This window comes from Notechis scutatus, chromosome 2, assembly GCF_049901735.1.
Source record: "Notechis scutatus isolate UNSWTSFEM ecotype Mainland chromosome 2, rNotScu1.2, whole genome shotgun sequence".
Classification (NCBI taxonomy): domain Eukaryota; kingdom Metazoa; phylum Chordata; class Lepidosauria; order Squamata; family Elapidae; genus Notechis; species Notechis scutatus.
The window spans coordinates 138,320,891-138,338,778 of record NC_142010.1 but is presented as its reverse complement, the minus strand read 5'-3'; the positions used below and the strand labels follow the sequence as shown (position 1 = coordinate 138,338,778).

Sequence of the window (17,888 nt, the reverse complement as noted above, 5' to 3'; positions counted from 1 at the left end):
CTAGAAGACCTTCCAGCTCTATGATTCCATGTTCTATATTTTTATCATAAATCCATGTAATTTGTATGCTCATTTCAATCTTGGGTTTCCTTTATGACATTATTATTTCCTATATCCATTCATAAATAAAATATTCTGCAGAGTGCAAATATTAGTGTTGAATACCATATAGCCAGTTGAGTGGAGGAATTTATCACAGCATAAGCAGAAATATTCTGGACTTTTCAGAAATAATTTTTAAAAAAATCTATCCCGTTTCTCTTGTACTGTTTTGAAAAGCAGAACTTTTATTTATTTAGTCATATTTCTTGAAAAGCAGAACTTCAATTTTCTTTGAAGGATGGTCCCCCTTCTTTTTATGAGCTCTGCCAGTAATAGGGATTCAATCAAACTGGAATTGCAAAACAGCTGCAGTGCACAATAATAAGTCCCATCTTCGTTATGCAGATGGCTAATAGAATAAGTCACGTGATTTTCAGGACAGGATGTAGAAATAAAACTGCAACCCTCAGAAATTGGCAGAAAGTGGCAACTTGAGAGCCATAATTAGTAATGTTGCATCATCAATGTGAAACACAAGTCTTCAGAGAAAATACCTCTTGCACAAGGCAAATTTTTGAAAAGAATCAGACTTCTTCAGAAAACCCAAATCCTGTATTGGTTTGAGATTGTGAGCTTTTTAATCCGCACAGAAACACAATCAAAGAAGAGGAAGAGGAAATTTCTTCTCGTTTCAACCAGCTGGTCAGGTAGAATGAGACCACACTCCCTCTCTACAACCAACGATGTTATTGATTTTTTTTCCTATCATTCAGTTTATATTGCTGCCCATCTCACTTAAGCGATTCTGGGTGGCTCACCTAATTAAAGCAACACTTGGCAATGCCAGCAAAATAAAAGCCACTGAAACCAATTAAAACGGTGAATTAAAACAATAAAACTAATTTGCAGGACAGTACCAGTACATTATTAACAATGCAATCAACCAGCAGGCTCAGTACCACCATTGGATCCCCAGGCACAATGACTGAACCATAACCTAAGAGACTTCCTGAAGGCCAGCAAGGTTGGGCACTAATCTAATCGTGGGGGAGACTGATGTGCCAAGTGGTGAGTGCCAAGCAGAAAAAACCCGCCTCCTGAGTTCTGTCAGATGACATTGTTTAATGGACGAGACTCTTAATATGCCTCTCCTGCCAGACCTGATGGGACAGGTTAGATGTAACTGGGGAGAAGAAACAGTCTTTATATAACCTGGCCTTATGCTGGGTTCCCTGAAGTCCTTCCTTCCTTATTTCTTTGACTTCTGCACACCTATCCCTACTTCCTTCTCAATTGCCCCAGCTCGTTACCCTTGACAGTGTCTATTGCAGAAAGTGATCTAAATGTTGGAAGGAGCAAAAGAGGGCCAATGTTTCCCTTCCCGTGGTGTTGACAATTACCCTGCATGGCAGAGAGAAGTGTTGAAAGGACATTATCTGGTGGGTTCAAGCAGCAGCTGCAGTCTTAGCTGCAACCAGCTGCCAATGCAACCATGGGCACCATCCCAGTGGTGCTGGAAGCTGCCATACAGGATGTGTTCTGTACAAAGAATTAACATACTTGCAAACCCGCGTATGCGATTGGCTAAAGCGCGCGGCAACCGGATTGGTCGGGCAAGCCGCTCCGGATTGTCCGTTAGAATCTCCCGCTATTGGTTGAGCCAAGAGCGGGAGATTCAACGATGTCATTGGTCGCGGGCCGCGCTTGGAAATAAAAAGCCGGGTTTTTCCTTCCTTTCCCAAGCATGTACTGGAGCACAATAAAGAGCTGAACTTTGTCACTGACTCGAGCTTCCTTCCTGCGCCGGACACGACACTGGCGACGAAGGTGGGATACAAGAAGGAACCACCAAGCACGTGTCCGGAGGAAGACAAAGACCAACACGATGGCGCCTCACTCCGCCCGCACACCAACCCGGCTACCGAGGACTGGGAATCGTACGCTGATCGCTTTCCAGATGTACCTCGAGAGTAGCAACTTGAAGGATGCCAACGGAAACAAGAAAAGGGCTGTTTTCCTGACACACTGCGGGCCCGCAGTGTTCAAAATGGCGAAAGCCTCGCCAAACCCGCAGACGTAAAGACGATGGACTGGGCCGACCTTGCGCCATTGCTAAAAAACCACTACGCTCCCACCGTGCCCATCCTCATCCGACGAGACGAATTCTACCGGCGAAATCAGCGGCAGGACGAGAGCATAAACGACTTCATAGCCGCTCTAAGGGACCTCGGGGGTTTGTGTGAATTCCATGAACTAGACGACATCCTCCGAGACCGCGTGGTCCTAGGTCTCCGGGACCAGGCACTGAAAAGCCGTCTAATGGCAAAGGGGGACATCAGTCTCGATGTCACCCTGGCAGAAGCGCCCGCCGCGAAGCCACCAAGAAATCGGCAGCTCGACTACAGAAAGCGGAGAACGGGACCGCGCCGACAACCCCGAGGCTAACCGCCGAGAAACCGCCACACACCATGGCGACCTGGACTCCGCCTGACACCCCAGACGAAGGAGAAGAAGAAGACGTCCATCGGCTCCAGACACAACGAGACCAACGAGGTCGTAAGTCGGGGACCCAGTGTGCGGGGTGCGGGGGCAACCACTACCGAGCAGACTGCCGTTTTTTGACGCGACCTGTCGGAATTGCAACAAGAGGGGCCACATCGCCCGAGTCTGCCAGCTTAGGAAAAATTACAGCCCCGGCCGAGAGCCGAGCAACCGGCGGCGAGACAACACTTCCCAGGAACCGAGAGCACCAACCCGACACTCGTTGGAATAGGGACAGCCGGGGCCGGACGAAACGGGGGAGACCAACAGAGGGAGGAAACCCACCAGACACTCACACTGGCCACGCCGAGACCAACGATACCCGTAAGGTCTACGTGGAAGTAAGCATCGAGGGCGAACTTTGCCGCATGGAGGTGGACTCCGGGTCCTACCTTTCCATGATCGCCTGGGAAGAAATCAAGCGACTAGTACCAAATCTCCACAAGGCTGAGCTAGAGAACCAAAGATTGATAGTCAAAGACTACCAAGGGAACCGCATCCCGTCATCGGGACCGGACAGTTCAACGTAGCCTTCAAGGGCCGCACCGCAAAACTTCCCATCACAATAGTGGACCGGAACCGACCAAGCCTCCTGGGACTCCAATGGTTCGCACCATTGGGCATCGGGTCACCGGGATAAACCGCACTGAGGAAACTGACTGGGAACAGCAGCTGGCTAAGGACTTCCAGGAAGTATTCGACGGCACCTTAGGCAAGTACCGGGACCCCTATCTCTTTCAGTTTAGACCCAAACGTCAACCCCATCCGCCTAAAGCCGAGGCGGGTGCCTTCGCGCTCGGGGGAAAATAGACGAGCAGCTTGACAAGCTCGCCAAACAGGGGTTCTGCAGCCAATTGATCACGCCCGGTGGGAGACCCCAATAATCACCCCAGTTAAGCCAGACGGGTCAATAAGGATTTGTGGGGACTAAAAGGCCACCCTCAACTGCGCCTTGCAACAAAGCGCATACCCTGTCCCAGTCGGCAACATCTACTTCACTCACTGGGGGGCAAAGTTCACGGGCTCGACCTGGCACAAGCCTATCAGCAGCTGCCGGTCGATGATGAAACCGCCGAGGCACAGACTATTGTCACCCACCGGGGCGTTGCTGTTAACCGACTCCAGTTTGGAGTCAGCGTGGCCCTCGGGATCTTTCAAAGCCTCATGGAGAGACTCCTACAAGGAATAAAAGGGGTGGTCCCTACTCGATGACGTACTAGTATCAGCAACCAACCGGGAAGAACTAGAGGGTCGCCTAAGGGAAGTACTAGAGAAATTCAAAGGGGCCGGTTTAAAAGTGAAAAGGGAGAAATGCCAACTTTACACAGAGAAAGTCGAGTTTCTGGGGTACCTCCTAGACCGACATGGCATCTACCCGACCGGGAACAAAGTAAAAGCCATCAAGGAAGCCCGACCCCAAAAACAAGACAGAGTTACAGGCATTTCTGGGACTACTCAATTTTTATAACGTGTTCTTACCCCAAAAGGCAACCGCGGCGGAGCCTTTGCATAGACTACTGGACAAAACGACAAAATGGTCCTGGGGGACGCGTGAGGAAACCGCATTCAGGAAAACAAAAGACCTGCTAACCTCGGACGCCGTCCTCATACAATACAACGAGACTCTACCCCTTACTGTCACATGCGACGCCCTCACCTTTTAGGCCGGTGCCGTCCTCAGCCATACCCTAACGGACGGAAAAGAAGCACCCATTGCATTTTTCTCAAGAACACTTAGCAAGCCAGAAAGAAACTACAGCCAACTAGACAAGGAAGCCCTTGCCATCGCAGCCGTAAAGAAATTCCACGAGTATCTTTACGGCCGTCGATTCACAATTATCACAGATCACAAACCGTTGCTAGGAATCCTGGCGGAAACAGGGCCACACCGAACATCCTATCCCCCAGGATGACAAGGTGGTCCAAATTCTCGCCGCTACGACCCGGCTCACACACCGCCCGGTAAGACAATCACCCATGCAGACGCACTGAGCCGCTCGCCATTACCCGACCTCGACGACGACCCAGCACCCACGACGACCACCCTCAGCATAGAGGCGCTACCCGACCTGCCCATAACCGCGCCAGACATTGCCCGAGAAACAAATAAAGACAAACGTCTGGCGCGGGTATTGCACTGGGTAGAGAAAGGGTGGCCGGAAAAAGACAACGACGAATCATTCAAACCCTTCAGAAACAGACAAACAGAACTATCTCTACAGAAAGGTTGTTTGTTATGGGGGACAGGGTGGTCGTACCAGAGAAGTTGCAAAGGAAAGTATTAAAACTTCTGCATGACGGGCACCCAGGCATCGTATGAACAAAAGCCTTGGCCAGAAGTTACGCGTGGTGGCCAGGCATAGATAAAGAAATTGAAGGGTGGGTGGCCAGGTGTTCACGCTGCCAAGAAACCAGACCAAATCCCCTGCCGCGCCAATATTAGAATGGGAGACCCCAGGGGACCATGGTCTAGAAATACATATAGATTTTGCCGGTCCCACAAGGGGACACACATTCCTCATCACGGTGGACGCTTACTCCAATTGGCTGGAGGTAAGCAACATGAAAACCACCACAACTGAAGCCGTCACCAGGGTACTAAATAAACTGTTCGCGACCCACGGCCTTCCTGATGTTATCGTGTCGGACAACGGGCCCCAATTCACCTCGCTGGAATTCAAAAATTCCTAGCAGAAAAGGGCATACGACACGCCTTGACAGCGACGGCTCATCCGGCGGCCAACGGTAGGGCAGAACGGATGGTCCAATTCACAAAAAACCATCCAGAAAATCGAGCACGGGAATATACAGGAAAAAAATAAATAAACTGCTTCTAATACAACATATAACCCCTAACACGACAACAAACAAAAGCCCGGCAGAATTACTGATGGGGAGGAAACTAAGGTCCCCACTTGACAGACTGCACCCCACATACAACCCGGAAAAACCCCCGGACTCATCAAGCAAACACCGGGCATTTAAACCAGGCGATGCAGTCTACGCAAAACCTTACCGGAGACCCACTATGGGTACCGGCAACTATAACCCAAATAACAGGTCCCCATTCATACAGACTACAAACAACGGACGGACAAGCATGGAAACGCCACATAGATCAGTTAAGATCTCGAATAAAAAACACAACCGACACGCGCAAGCAAGCACAGACAACCCCATTAACACAAACCAAGGGGGAGGGAAAATACAGGGGACCAAGAAAGAATAGAACACAACCAACTATACTCACCAGATATCAGCCAACTCGAAGCCACACCAGGGAGAAGCAGCCAAGCCAGCTCGACCAGCCCGGAAAGACCAAGCGGGAGCGGCAAAAGTCGCAGCTCGACCAACCCGGGTAGACCGGGAGGGAGCTGCAGCAGCAGGCCCACACTCCAGACGATTCCATCAAATAGACTGAGAGCAACAAAAACCCCGACCGAACAGGCCGGAGCCAGGAAACAACTGACCTGCGCAGGTCCAGTAGACAAGTACGGAGCCCGCCTACTTACGGGACTACATTGCGTAGGAACGAACCAAGAGGAGGGGTGTTCTGTACAAAGAATTAACATACTTGCAAACCCCGCGTTGCGATTGGCTAAAGCGCGCAACTGGATTGGTCGGGCAAGCCGCCCGGATTGGTCGTTAAGAATCTCCGCTATTGGTTGAGCCAAGAGCGGGAGATTCAAAACGATGTCATTGGTCGCGGGCGCGCGCTTGGAAATAAAAGCCGGGGTTTTTCCTTCCTTTCCCAAGCATGTACTGGAGCACAATAAAGAGCTGAACTTTGTCACTGACTCCGAGCTTCCTTCCTGCGCCGGACACGACAGGATGCACTATGGAAGAAACACAACGGTCACATTAAGGCTGCTGCTGCTGCTGCTGCTGCTCTGGTGTCGGAATGCAAGAGGCCAAAACAGAGGGAACGAAAGGTAGAGGGGAGAGGAATAAATAGGGTGGCAATGTGCCCTCCGGACCAGGCTCCATCTTAGTCACTTACCACTTTCAGTCATTACTTTCTGTTACGAAAGATTAATGCCAACAGTGGATTGCAGCTCAATAAATTGTAAACAGATGAGCCAAGCAGGGAAAAGGGGAAGGTGGCCAAAAGAAAGGAAGACAAAAAGGAAAAGGGTTTTTGCTCCTCCTGCTTCTTCCTATTTGATTCGACAGTCCCCTGGGAGCACTAATTGCAGCACATGGACTTCAAAGCCTTGATGCGGCCACGGTTTGTCTTCTGTTCTCTCTCTAGCCCTGAAAAGCACCCACTTTCTTTTCCATGCTCCGTGTCCTTTCCAGTAGGATTTTTCAAGTCCTGCACATTGTCATATTTTTATGACATTGGGGAAGGGCCATGTTGCGTTCTTTGTGGGATATTTCTGGCTGTTTCTGCCAGCTGTGGCTGTTTCTTGCCAGTACTGCCATCTCTTGTCATACATGTTTCTTTGAAAACTAGGATGAAATCAATATTTCTGCCATTTTCTCAAGTAGGGAGAAGTCCATTAAATCTGGGTCTAAAAACAGGTCATTTGACGAGCTGATGGAGCAGGAAGGAAGCAATTGCACTGCACCATATAAACTCCTCTTTATCTGCATCTCTTCTCTGGCTCTGTTTTGGAATGCAGGTTTATCACTTGGACTGGCAAAGCAGCCCAGCTGACAGATCTGTGGGGTGATGGATAAATCTGGGATAAAGCAGGAAGAAACTATGTGCAGTTTTTTCTTGGGTCCCCTCTCCCATTAGCCATGGTGGCACAGTGATTAGAATGCAGTACTGCAGGCTACTTCTGCTGCCTGCCGGCTGCCTGCAATTTGGCAGTTTGAATCTCACCAGGCTCAAGGTTGACTCGGCCTTCCATCCTTCTGAGGTGGGTAAAATGAGGACCCAGATTGTTGGGGACAATATGCTGACTCTGTAAACAGCTTAGAGAGGGCTATAAAGTACTGTAAAGCGGTATATAAGTCCAAGTGCTATTGCTATTATGGCACTTTCACCTTTCATCAGGTTGACCACATGATGGCTCTTAGTTGATTCTTATACTGGCTTCCCACTCACTTCCAGAAGATTTTTCCCCCTTACCTTGTATTCCATTCCATTCCATCCTGTTTTCTCTACTTAGCCCGTCCTTTCATTCATCCAGTTGAACCACATTTGGTCATATGAAGCTCTCCTGTGCTTCAAATGTCTGTCCTTATTGGCTTTCTCACTCATTATTGGCCATTTTGCCATTCTTTATGGAGTTGTGGTTCAGCCAGCACTTGGAGGACTGCTTGCAATGCACCCAGTGTAAAAAAAAGAAACATGCATGCACAGAAACACACAGACACACAATTAAGACATCTGAATATTGTGTGTTATTTTCAAAGAATTTGCTTGCAAAAAATGTCAATGGGCCATCAGCAGAATTTGCAATGCAATGGGATGCTAAAAGCCCCATACCATGAAACTAAATAGTACTATCTTAGTAACTGTGTTATGAGCCTCCAGCTCACTTCATGGTATATCAGCTAGGAAATCATCTTCAGAGAGTTAATTGCCCAAGATTTACTTCAGAACATCACAATGACCTGTGGCTTTGACGCACATTGACAAAGATGGATGAATGACTTGGCTACTCCAACAGGAAACCAAAAGGGCAGTAGTTAAAAAGTAATCATCTTTGTACAATTGACAGCGTATTGCTCTGTGAAGAGATGTGGATGAATGATCAGAGAGATTATTTGAATTTGATACATCTTTCCTCTTTCCTACAACCGCCCAGCAACTTAGTTGTTTTTATTATTACTTGCTTTCATCCACTTACTTCTTCAAGGCTATCATTTTATAAATAAATCACCCCAATATTAATTCTGAACAAGATAGTCTTTCTTAATGACTAAAAAAAAAATCTATATAGAAGGTATCAGAATGCTAGGTTATTTTATTAGATATGGGAACTTAAAATGAATTGTAATATCTCTACAAAAGCAGCAACACAATAAAATGTGAATGATACATTCTATGGCATCTGTATCACATGGACATAATTGAGCAGCATATGGACTTTTTTGTGTGTGGCTACTTTCCAGAATAGCTGACAGCAAAACATTAAGCTGAGCCAGTGTTAAAGCTCTTCTCAGTTTGAATATCATGTTATAATCTGTCTTGCCAGTCTGAAAATACAAGATTGATTGCTCAACATTTCTGAGCAGGAGAGACTAGTCGTGTTGTCTTCCAATGTCCAGAATGTGTTGTATCAGAATTATTTTGGCTTGATCATATCCAGAGTAAGGCTCCTACACATCACCTATAGTAATTGTACTGTACTCTGCAACCAAGTCCAGCACATTTGCCATTGCAGTAGAATTAGTCCAATCTCTACTTTGTAATAATTTAATACTTAATACTTTTGAGGAACAAATTATTAGTATTATAGAAGGTTATCAGGGAGGTTATTACAAACTATAAATTCTTTATTACATAAAAATAACTGCTTTGAAATCCTTGAAAAATTAAACAAAAAGAATGGAAATATACCAAGGATTCACTGGGCCTTTTAATCTTTAACACTGTGTTGGTTTTCGTTAAATGCTCTAACTAGGTCAGCCAAACAAGAGCATCTTTTCTGTCTGAATGTCTTGCAAAGATAACTTTTAACTGTGATATGCGTCAAGAGCTGACCCCACTTCTCCAAGTTCAGCATTCAGCAAACAGGTGACTTTTCATGAATGTGGGAATGGCTTCTCTTTCCCTGTTCTTAAACCTCCAGTCTTGTGAAGCTAACAGAGATGGGTCAGGGAACACGGAATGTCCTTCTGATCCTTTGGGAGCTGGCTCATAAATCAGCTAGCAGCAGCATTATTATTTTACTAGTCAAACGCATAGAATGACGCTAGAGAGCAGGATTGCCAATGGTAGGGTGCTTCAACAGGCTCCAAGCCAGAAATTTCATGAAAATAAGCAAATAGGACATTGAGGACTAAAGGTAAGCGTCTGTTTGTGTGGACTATTGCCATGACTTAAATTATAGGTTGCTTAATGTAGCACATGTAATAGTATAATGGATAAGCTATTACATTTGCCAAAAAGAAATTCTGCATTAATGAAAGCAAGACTTTGGAGGAGAAAAACTGTCCTTGTTTTGCTACAATTTATAGATTTGTTATTGTTTATTAGTTGGATTTCTATTCTGCCTCTCTATTATAGCGAGAGCCACGATGTTTAGCAATCATTTGGAAAACATTTTGTATTACATTTTGGGCCAGCCAAATTACTGTAATCATGACTAAAGCTGTGATTTTATACACACTTACTTGTTATGGTGAATTAAGTGAGAACTATTCAGTGAGATTATTTGGACTAGCATTCCTTGGGCAATTACTCGAACCGAGCATTCCAGCAGGGCTCATCACTGATACTCTCCTGAGCCTCCTCCCTGTTGAATATTTTTGGACAAGTGTTTTTGCAATTCACATCTGCATCAAGCTTCTTGCATACAGTGACTATTTGAATTTCCCTCCCAAATATTTGCAAAGCATCAGACTATTTTACAGAAAAATAAAATGCATTTTAATATTATTGCTGGTCACGATGACTCTAGGATGACTCTAAAAATGTCCAAGAGTACTAAATATAAAAATAGCAATTTTTCAATAAAACAAAGACAAGGCATCCAGGGATGCAAATACCCTGTATGATCCTATCTATTATTATTATTATTATTATTATTATTATTATTATTATTATTATTATTATTATTATTATTATTATTATTATTATTATTTTATTTGACAAGCAAGTATTAGATAACAGGTATAAGTATAAGCATGGTTATGAATACATGAAATGGATATGAATAAAAAAGAAACAATAGGACAGGGACGGTAGGCACGTTGGTGCGCTTATGCACGCCCCCTACAGACCTCTTAGGAAAGGGGTGAGGTCAATAGTAGACAGTCTAAGGTTAAAGTTTTTGGGGTTTGGGGAAGAAACCACAGAGTCGGGTAGAGTATTCCAGACATTGACCACTCTGTTGTTGAAGTCGTATTTCCTGCAATCAAGTTTGGTGCGGTTAACCTTGAGTTTGTATCTATTGTGTACTCTTGTATTGTTGTGGTTGAAGCTGAAGTATTCATTGACAGGTAGGACATTGCAATGTATGATTTTATATACTATACTTATATCGGACCGAAGGCGCGTAATTCTAGGTTTTCTAAGTCTAGAATTTCGAGTCTGGTGGCATAAGGTATTCTGCAACGAGTAGAGGAGTAGAAATACTCTTCTCGTGAAATATTTCTGGACTTTCTCGACTGTATTAATATCCGCTATGTAATGCAGATTCCAGACTGATGAGCTGTATTCAAGTATTGGTCTAGCAAATGTTTTGTATGCTCTAGTTAGTAGTGTGATATTACCAGAGAAAAAGCTACACAGGATTAGGTTAACAACTCTTAATGCCTTTTTGGCTATGTAGTTACAGTGGGCTCTAGCACTTAGATCATTAGAGATGAGTACTCCAAGGTCCTTGACATAGCTGGGGTCATCAACAAGGTCTTGATTATTTAGCTTGTATTTTATATTCTGATTTTTTTTGCCGATATGTAAGACAGAGCATTTGTTTTTTGAGATTTGAAGTTACCATTTGTTTGACCATTCTGATACATAGTCAAGGTCTTTTTGAAGGGTAGCAGTATTGTCAGTGGTATTGAATAGCTTTACATCATCAGCAAACAGAATGCAGTTGCTCTTAATATGATCACAGAGGTCATTTATGTGAAGTATAAAGAGAGTTGGTCCTAGAACGCTGCCTTGGGGGACACCACTGTTGACAGGAACAGGATTTGATAGGGTGTGCCCTATTTTGGCCATTTGTTGCCTGTTTGACAGGAATGCATCTATCCAGTTATGCAGGTGTCCGGAGATGCCATAAGATTTTAGTTTTAGTAGTTTGTTGTGTACCACCGAATCAAAGGCTTTACAGAAGTCTATGTAAATAGCACCAATTGCTTTGTCCTGATCAAGTTGTGTAGTCCATGTTTTTGCAGTATAGGAGTTGCAGATTACAGGATAATTTTTTTCTGAAACCAAATTATTTGTTAGAGAGTAGGTTGTTTGTCTCTAAGTGGAGGATATGGATGTTCTAGAAGTAAATGTTATTGTTCCAGGGGAAAATGAATGCAGTGTTGCATTCTGAATAATGACTTCCTTGGTTTCAATAGCAGGGTGATTTACTTTGATCTCACTTGTTAAGATAATCGTAAGAAGGAAAAGTTATAGGGGTCAAGATTCTTTACCCCCTGCCTGCTACCAACGTGTGAAAATGGTTTCCTCATTAGAGACAACAGTGTTCTATGTAACGTGTTCTTGATTCCGTATTCTGCATTAACAGAATGGCCAGACCAGATGATCTTCGTTCCCATCTAATATTCGTCTGCGTTTTTTGTTTTTGTTTTTGGCCCGGATCTGATAGTCCTGAGATTAAATCTTTGGGATGTCTAAGGAACACCTGTGATCTATCGCTCATTCCCAGCAGAACCAAAGTAAACACCCGCCACCAAAACAAATCACGTGGAGAAACTGAGCAAGATTAAGCTCCTCCCCCTTTCCCCATGCGATCCAATAGCTATTAGACGCGCTGTCCCTCCTGTCCAATCAGAATGGGGTACGCCAGCTGTTCCCGGATCCTTCTGGGCTACCCTCCCCAGGACAGCCCCCTAAGAAAAACTTGGAAAGATGGCGGCGCTGGTGTTTGCAGGCGACGTGGAAGTGGGTTTAGAGTCGGTGTTTCCGCAGGAACTGGAGTTGTTTGCTGATGCTTTTCCTGTGCAGACCCGGTATCGGCTCTGTGGGCAAGAGCTGAGCATCACGCAGTACCACGGGGCGCGGCTGGGAGTAGCTGCTCCGGTCTGGGAGGCGGTGAGCGCAAGTCACGCCTGGGACGGTCGAGATTGAAGGGTCCTTGGTGCTCTCTGAGCTTGGTTGCAAGAGAGCACCAAGGATCCCTCATATCAACCCTGAGCTACAAAATATTCTCCTCCTTTAATGGTCGACATGGTTATGCCAGTAACTGGCACTGCTGGTTCAGTCAGATTCTTTATGCATGTATCAGTCATTGGCAGAACAAAGAAAGTTTGAGCAGTTTAAAGTCTTAACAATTTGTGATCGTTCCCAGGAGTTGTTGATTTAACAAAAGCACCAGTAACGCCTTAACAACAAAGAAATATGAATATTTAAAGCTTTTGTGTGCCTGTTTCATTATAGTAAATACATGGAGTGATCTGGTTTCAAAGGGGACTGTGGGGATTTGGCACCCCTACATGCACATATTTAACTCTCTTTGGCACCTATTTTTCTCAGTTGGCTTAGCTTTGAAGCTGGGTTGGTTGCATAGCATTAATACAAGGAAAATATAAATTACACAAAAGAAACAAGGAATGAACATAATTGGACCAGTTTCTTTAGGGGCTACTTAATGTACTTTGGTATATCATTTGCCTCATTTCTCTGCATATTTAGATCTGTGTCTTCTAACTAATACAATATAATACGTGTGCTTGGCATGTGATAATCCAGAACAATTTAATATACTTGTGCAAGTATTTTCATAACACTATTTAATTGAGACTTCAAACCAAACATAAATCAAAGAAAAAGTCAAAATGCTAAACTAATGTGAATCAACACAATCCATTATAATGAATAAGTCAAGCCCTGCTATCAAGTTTGCTTAACTTTTTAATGTATTCATATCCTAATGGTCATATTAGCATATCTGAATAAGCATATTACTATTTTGAAAGTCTTAAGGATAAAGGGTATCTCAGATAAAAATGCATCAGGGGTGTTTGCAGGGGGGAACACAATGGAGAGAGAAGTTGAAAAGTATAGCAATGTCATGACACAAATCCAGTGAGTTACATATATGGATCTAATGTCAAAGTTCACGGACAAAAGAGTGATGTTTTCACCTTGGCATAAATGTATACATGCTGCCATTTTTCATTATCATGGTTACTTGCAGACAGTCGGGTACCTAGGGATAAGCAGAGATAAAGTGCCAAAGGGAGGAAATAGTGTCTTCTTTGGATAAATAGCAAGGCCAGGATGAATATATGAAAGAGGAGGCAATTGAATAAGAACAATAAGAGAGAGGGCTAGAGGAAGATATTATATTGTACATAAATTTGTACAAGGTATATTTAGTTATAAGGAACACATCAAGTATAGACTAATTACTCATTCAGAAAAATGTAAATATCGGGGAATCATAACTTTTCCTTTCAAGAAAAAAAATCTAGAAAAAGGTCAATCCAATATATAATATTTGGTGGTAAATAGCTGGATTCTTCCTGGATTTGTTACATTCTAGGTATGAACTCTGATGAGATCACTTGAGATGAAGGAGCACCTAGAAGAGTCACAAGGAATATGGATGAACAAAGACACCAAGTCCCTCTAGGCCAGTGTTGAATGGAGGTCTGGGTGGAATAGACCCGGGGTATCCAACCTTGGCAGCTTTAAGATGTGTGGACTTCAAATTCCACAACCCCCAGCCAGCACCCCTGAATTAGACTAAGACCCTTTCTCATCCAGCATTCTGTATTGTACAGTGGCCACCCAGATGTGCCTGAAAAAGACCTCCCATTTTCCAATTGGCAGCACCACCATTAGGGTTTCAGTTATTCTGGGAAAACATTGTTTCTCAGAAATTTGACAGAGAAATAAATTTTGCAAGTAATAATAAACTTGCTGATGTGTGTGAAACCAGGGTGATGAAATAGAATAGATTTATGTAAAAAAAAATTGAATGCAAAGTAACTCAAAACAATTGCTAAAACATTGCCCACTTGGAAACAAAAACTTAGTAGAGTAGAAAACATGGTGCCTGCATCAAAAGAAATATGTGAAGCAAAAATAATTCATATATTTGGACTATATATTCATTTTTTTTAATTTTTCATTCTAAAATGTTAATCCATCTGTTTTTAAGGCTCTAGCTCTCTGTGAATATTTTGAAGCGAAGAAGGTGAATTTTCAGGGCAAGACAGTGATAGAGCTTGGTGCTGGGACAGGTGTTGTTGGGATCCTCGCATCGCTTCTTGGTATGTTGAATTAACTGCAGACAAAGAGAGGGAAGATCATCCTCAACTTACAACCCCAATTGACCCCTGAGTTTCTGTTGCTAAGCAAGATAGTTAAGTGAATTTTGCCCCATTTTACAACTTTTTTCCCCACAGTTGTTAAGTGAATCACTACAGTTTTTAAGTTAGTAGCAATAGCACTTACGACTTGTATACTTCCCCGTTGTGGTTTGCAGCACTCTCTGTGTGGTTTACAATGTCAGCATATAGCCCCCCCAACAATCTGGGTCATCATTTTACTGACCTTGGAAGGATGGAAGGCTGAGTCAACCTTGAGCCAATCAGGATCAAACTCCAGGCTGTGGGGAGAGCTAGCCTGCAATATTACATTCTAACCACTGTGCCACCAGCACTCACTAAGTAAGTAACATGGTTGTTAAGTGAATCTGGCTTTCCCATTGACCTTGCCAGAAGGTCACAAAATGTACGACTCTGGGACACTGCAACCGCATGTCAGAAATACATGCAGTTGCCAAGTGTCTCAAATTTGATCGCATGAAGATGCTGCAATGGTTGTGTGAAATATGATCATGTCACTTTTTGCAGCGCCGTTGTAACGTTGAAAGTCACTAAAGGATTGGTTGTAAGTTGAGGACTTAACCTGTATTAATTAAACTTCGGATGTTGTAATGCAGGTGAAGGTTTCATGGGGACAGATTATGAGTCATTGTGATCTACAGTATAATGTGTTAAAAGCTTACAGGTAGTGCTCAACTTAAGACCAAAATTTTTGTAGCTAAGTTAAACGGCCATTAAGTGAATTTTGCCCCATTTTACGACCTTCCTTGCCACAGCTGTTGTGTGAATCACTGCAGTTGTTAAGTTAGTAACATGGTTCTCACCTGAATCTGGCTTCCCCATTGACTTTCCTCATCAGAAAGTCGCAACAGGTGATCACATGACCTCGGGACACTGCAACCCTCATAAATATGAGTCAGCTGCCAAAGTATCTGAATTTTGATCACGTGACCATGATGATGTAAGTATGAAAGACAGCCCTAAGTCACTTTTTTCAGTGCCATTGTAACTTTGAAGATTGCTAAATGAACTGTTGTTTAATTCGAGGATTACCTGTACTTATTATTTTTTTTAATTACATTTATATGCCATCCCATCTCACGGTTTCTTGTTGGTATATTGTTATGCATAGAACTATTGAATTCAACATGAAGTTTTATGATGATATTTGTATTCCCTTTTTTTATGCAGAACAAAGGTTCTGCATGTGTCAAGAGAGCAGATGGATCTCAAGGCTGCGCTTTCTGACTTATTATTGTTTTTAAGCATAGCTGGAGATAATTTGGTTAGTTGTGGATAATACCTGTGGTCTAAATCCTTGAAAGCTTTTTGTTGTTCAGAGTTCCCTCTCTTTTTTAGGCGGCCATGTAACCATCACAGATCTTCCCGTAGCCTTGAAGCAGATAGAGGAGAATGTCCATCGGAATTTGCCTGCACAATGCATCGCCCGAACCAGGGTTTGTGCCCTATCATGGGGTCTGGACCACAAGGACTTTCCTCAAAATTATGACCTCATCCTGGGTGCAGATATTGTCTATCTCAAGGACACTTACCCACTCCTGATACGGACTCTCCAGCATGTATGCGGTGCTCAATCCATTATCTATCTCTCTTCAAAAATGAGAGAGGAACATAGTACAGCACTGTTTTTTGAGACTCTGCTCCCTATGTACTTCACCACAAGACTCACCTTTAGGAATGAGACCGAGAATATTAACATCTACAAAGTGACCAGCAAGAGTTAAATTGGTTCAAGGCTATCTTTGGTCTTAAAACAGTGGAATATTCATTTTCCGTTTTTTTAAACGAAAACAAACACACTGATTTGAGAATTCAGCGTGGAGTGAACTTGGTATCTCTCACTAATTTCTGTAAGAACAGATCTGCAAACCTTGCAAGGAAGAATCCTGTCTGAAGAAACAGCAGCGGTCCTAACAAGTATATATTGCCAGTGGGGATTTAATATGAGGCAGCCATTCTCTCTATGTCTTCATCCTCTTTTCCTGAAGAAACCGTGAGAGAAATCTGAAGTTACTACATCTTTAGGAGAGTGTATTTTCTAGGAGTGTTATGGCTTTCAGGAATGTCTCATTTTGTTCTTTTTTGCAGGAATGTTCGGAAGTGGCTGTCTGAGGCAACAAATGGTTTGTGTACATAAGACAGAACGCAGTAGTTCCAATGGTGAACAGAGGTAGACTCTGCTGCACTTAGGAAAGTTTATTCATTGATTTGAATTGCATGTCTGCCCTTTGACATTTGCTCCTGGGTGAGAAAAACAGCAAGTTAAAAATATACTCTGACGCACATCACACTTGGGGCAACATATATATCCACATCAGAGTCAGAGCATCTGAATCTCAGCTGATACGCTGTTTCACAGGGTTGAATAAAGATACATTTTGTAGGTCCCCTAAGTTGAATGAAAGGGATTCAGAACTTGTCCACAAATAATTGGAAACAAGTGATCCCACAAATAATCTAGACCCTGAGTCATGCTGCATGACAACCAGCATCTTGAATTAATGGAGAAATCTACTGGGAGCTTCTGCAGCTCTCCCAGTTGTAATTACTCAGATGTAGCAAGGCAGTCTATACCTATTGCTGCTGCATTCTGGTTCAGTGGTAGGCTTTGTGTGATTTTCAAAGCCAGCTCCATAGAGCACATTGCAGTAGTGCAAATACAAGGTGATCAAAGCATGAATAACTATCCTAAGGGCCTCCTGGTCCGAGTACGGTTGCAAATGATGCACAAGATGTATTTGTACAATGGCTCTTTTTTTACCCTTAAGCAGAAGTTGAGAGCCTAGGAGAAATTGCAGAATTGCACACCAATTGTGTCTGGGGCAGTGCAACCCCATCCAGAACCAGTGATGGAAAATCCCCAGATTTGGGGTGGGATGGGGGGTCTAAACTCCATAGCTACTCAAGTTTTATTAAGATTGAGCCTAAGCTTGTTTTTCCCCATTTGGGCCCCCAGAGCCTGCAGATTCTGAGGTAGAAGCTCAATAGCATCACTTGGTTTGTCAAGAGTCAAACTATCATCAATCATCAGCACACTAATGACACTTGACCTTGTGCTATCAGATAACTTCACCCTTGCCCAGCAGGTTCATGTAACTGTTAAATAGGAGTGGGGAAAACCAAGAACTCTGGATGTTGTAAAGTGG

General features: G+C 43.6%; 1 protein-coding gene across 1 annotated transcript; it reads left to right on the top strand.

Annotated features, from left to right (window-relative positions):
* Positions 1-12,235: 12,235 nt before the first annotated feature.
* On the top strand, positions 12,236-17,135 carry EEF1AKMT3 (EEF1A lysine methyltransferase 3). The gene is made up of 3 exons (XM_026677331.2): positions 12,236-12,478; positions 14,553-14,664; positions 16,081-17,135. Exons 1-3 carry the CDS (start codon positions 12,296-12,298, stop codon positions 16,464-16,466), a joined length of 681 nt encoding a protein of 226 aa, XP_026533116.1. The 5' UTR covers positions 12,236-12,295; the 3' UTR covers positions 16,467-17,135.
* The last annotated feature ends 753 nt before the right edge of the window (positions 17,136-17,888 follow it).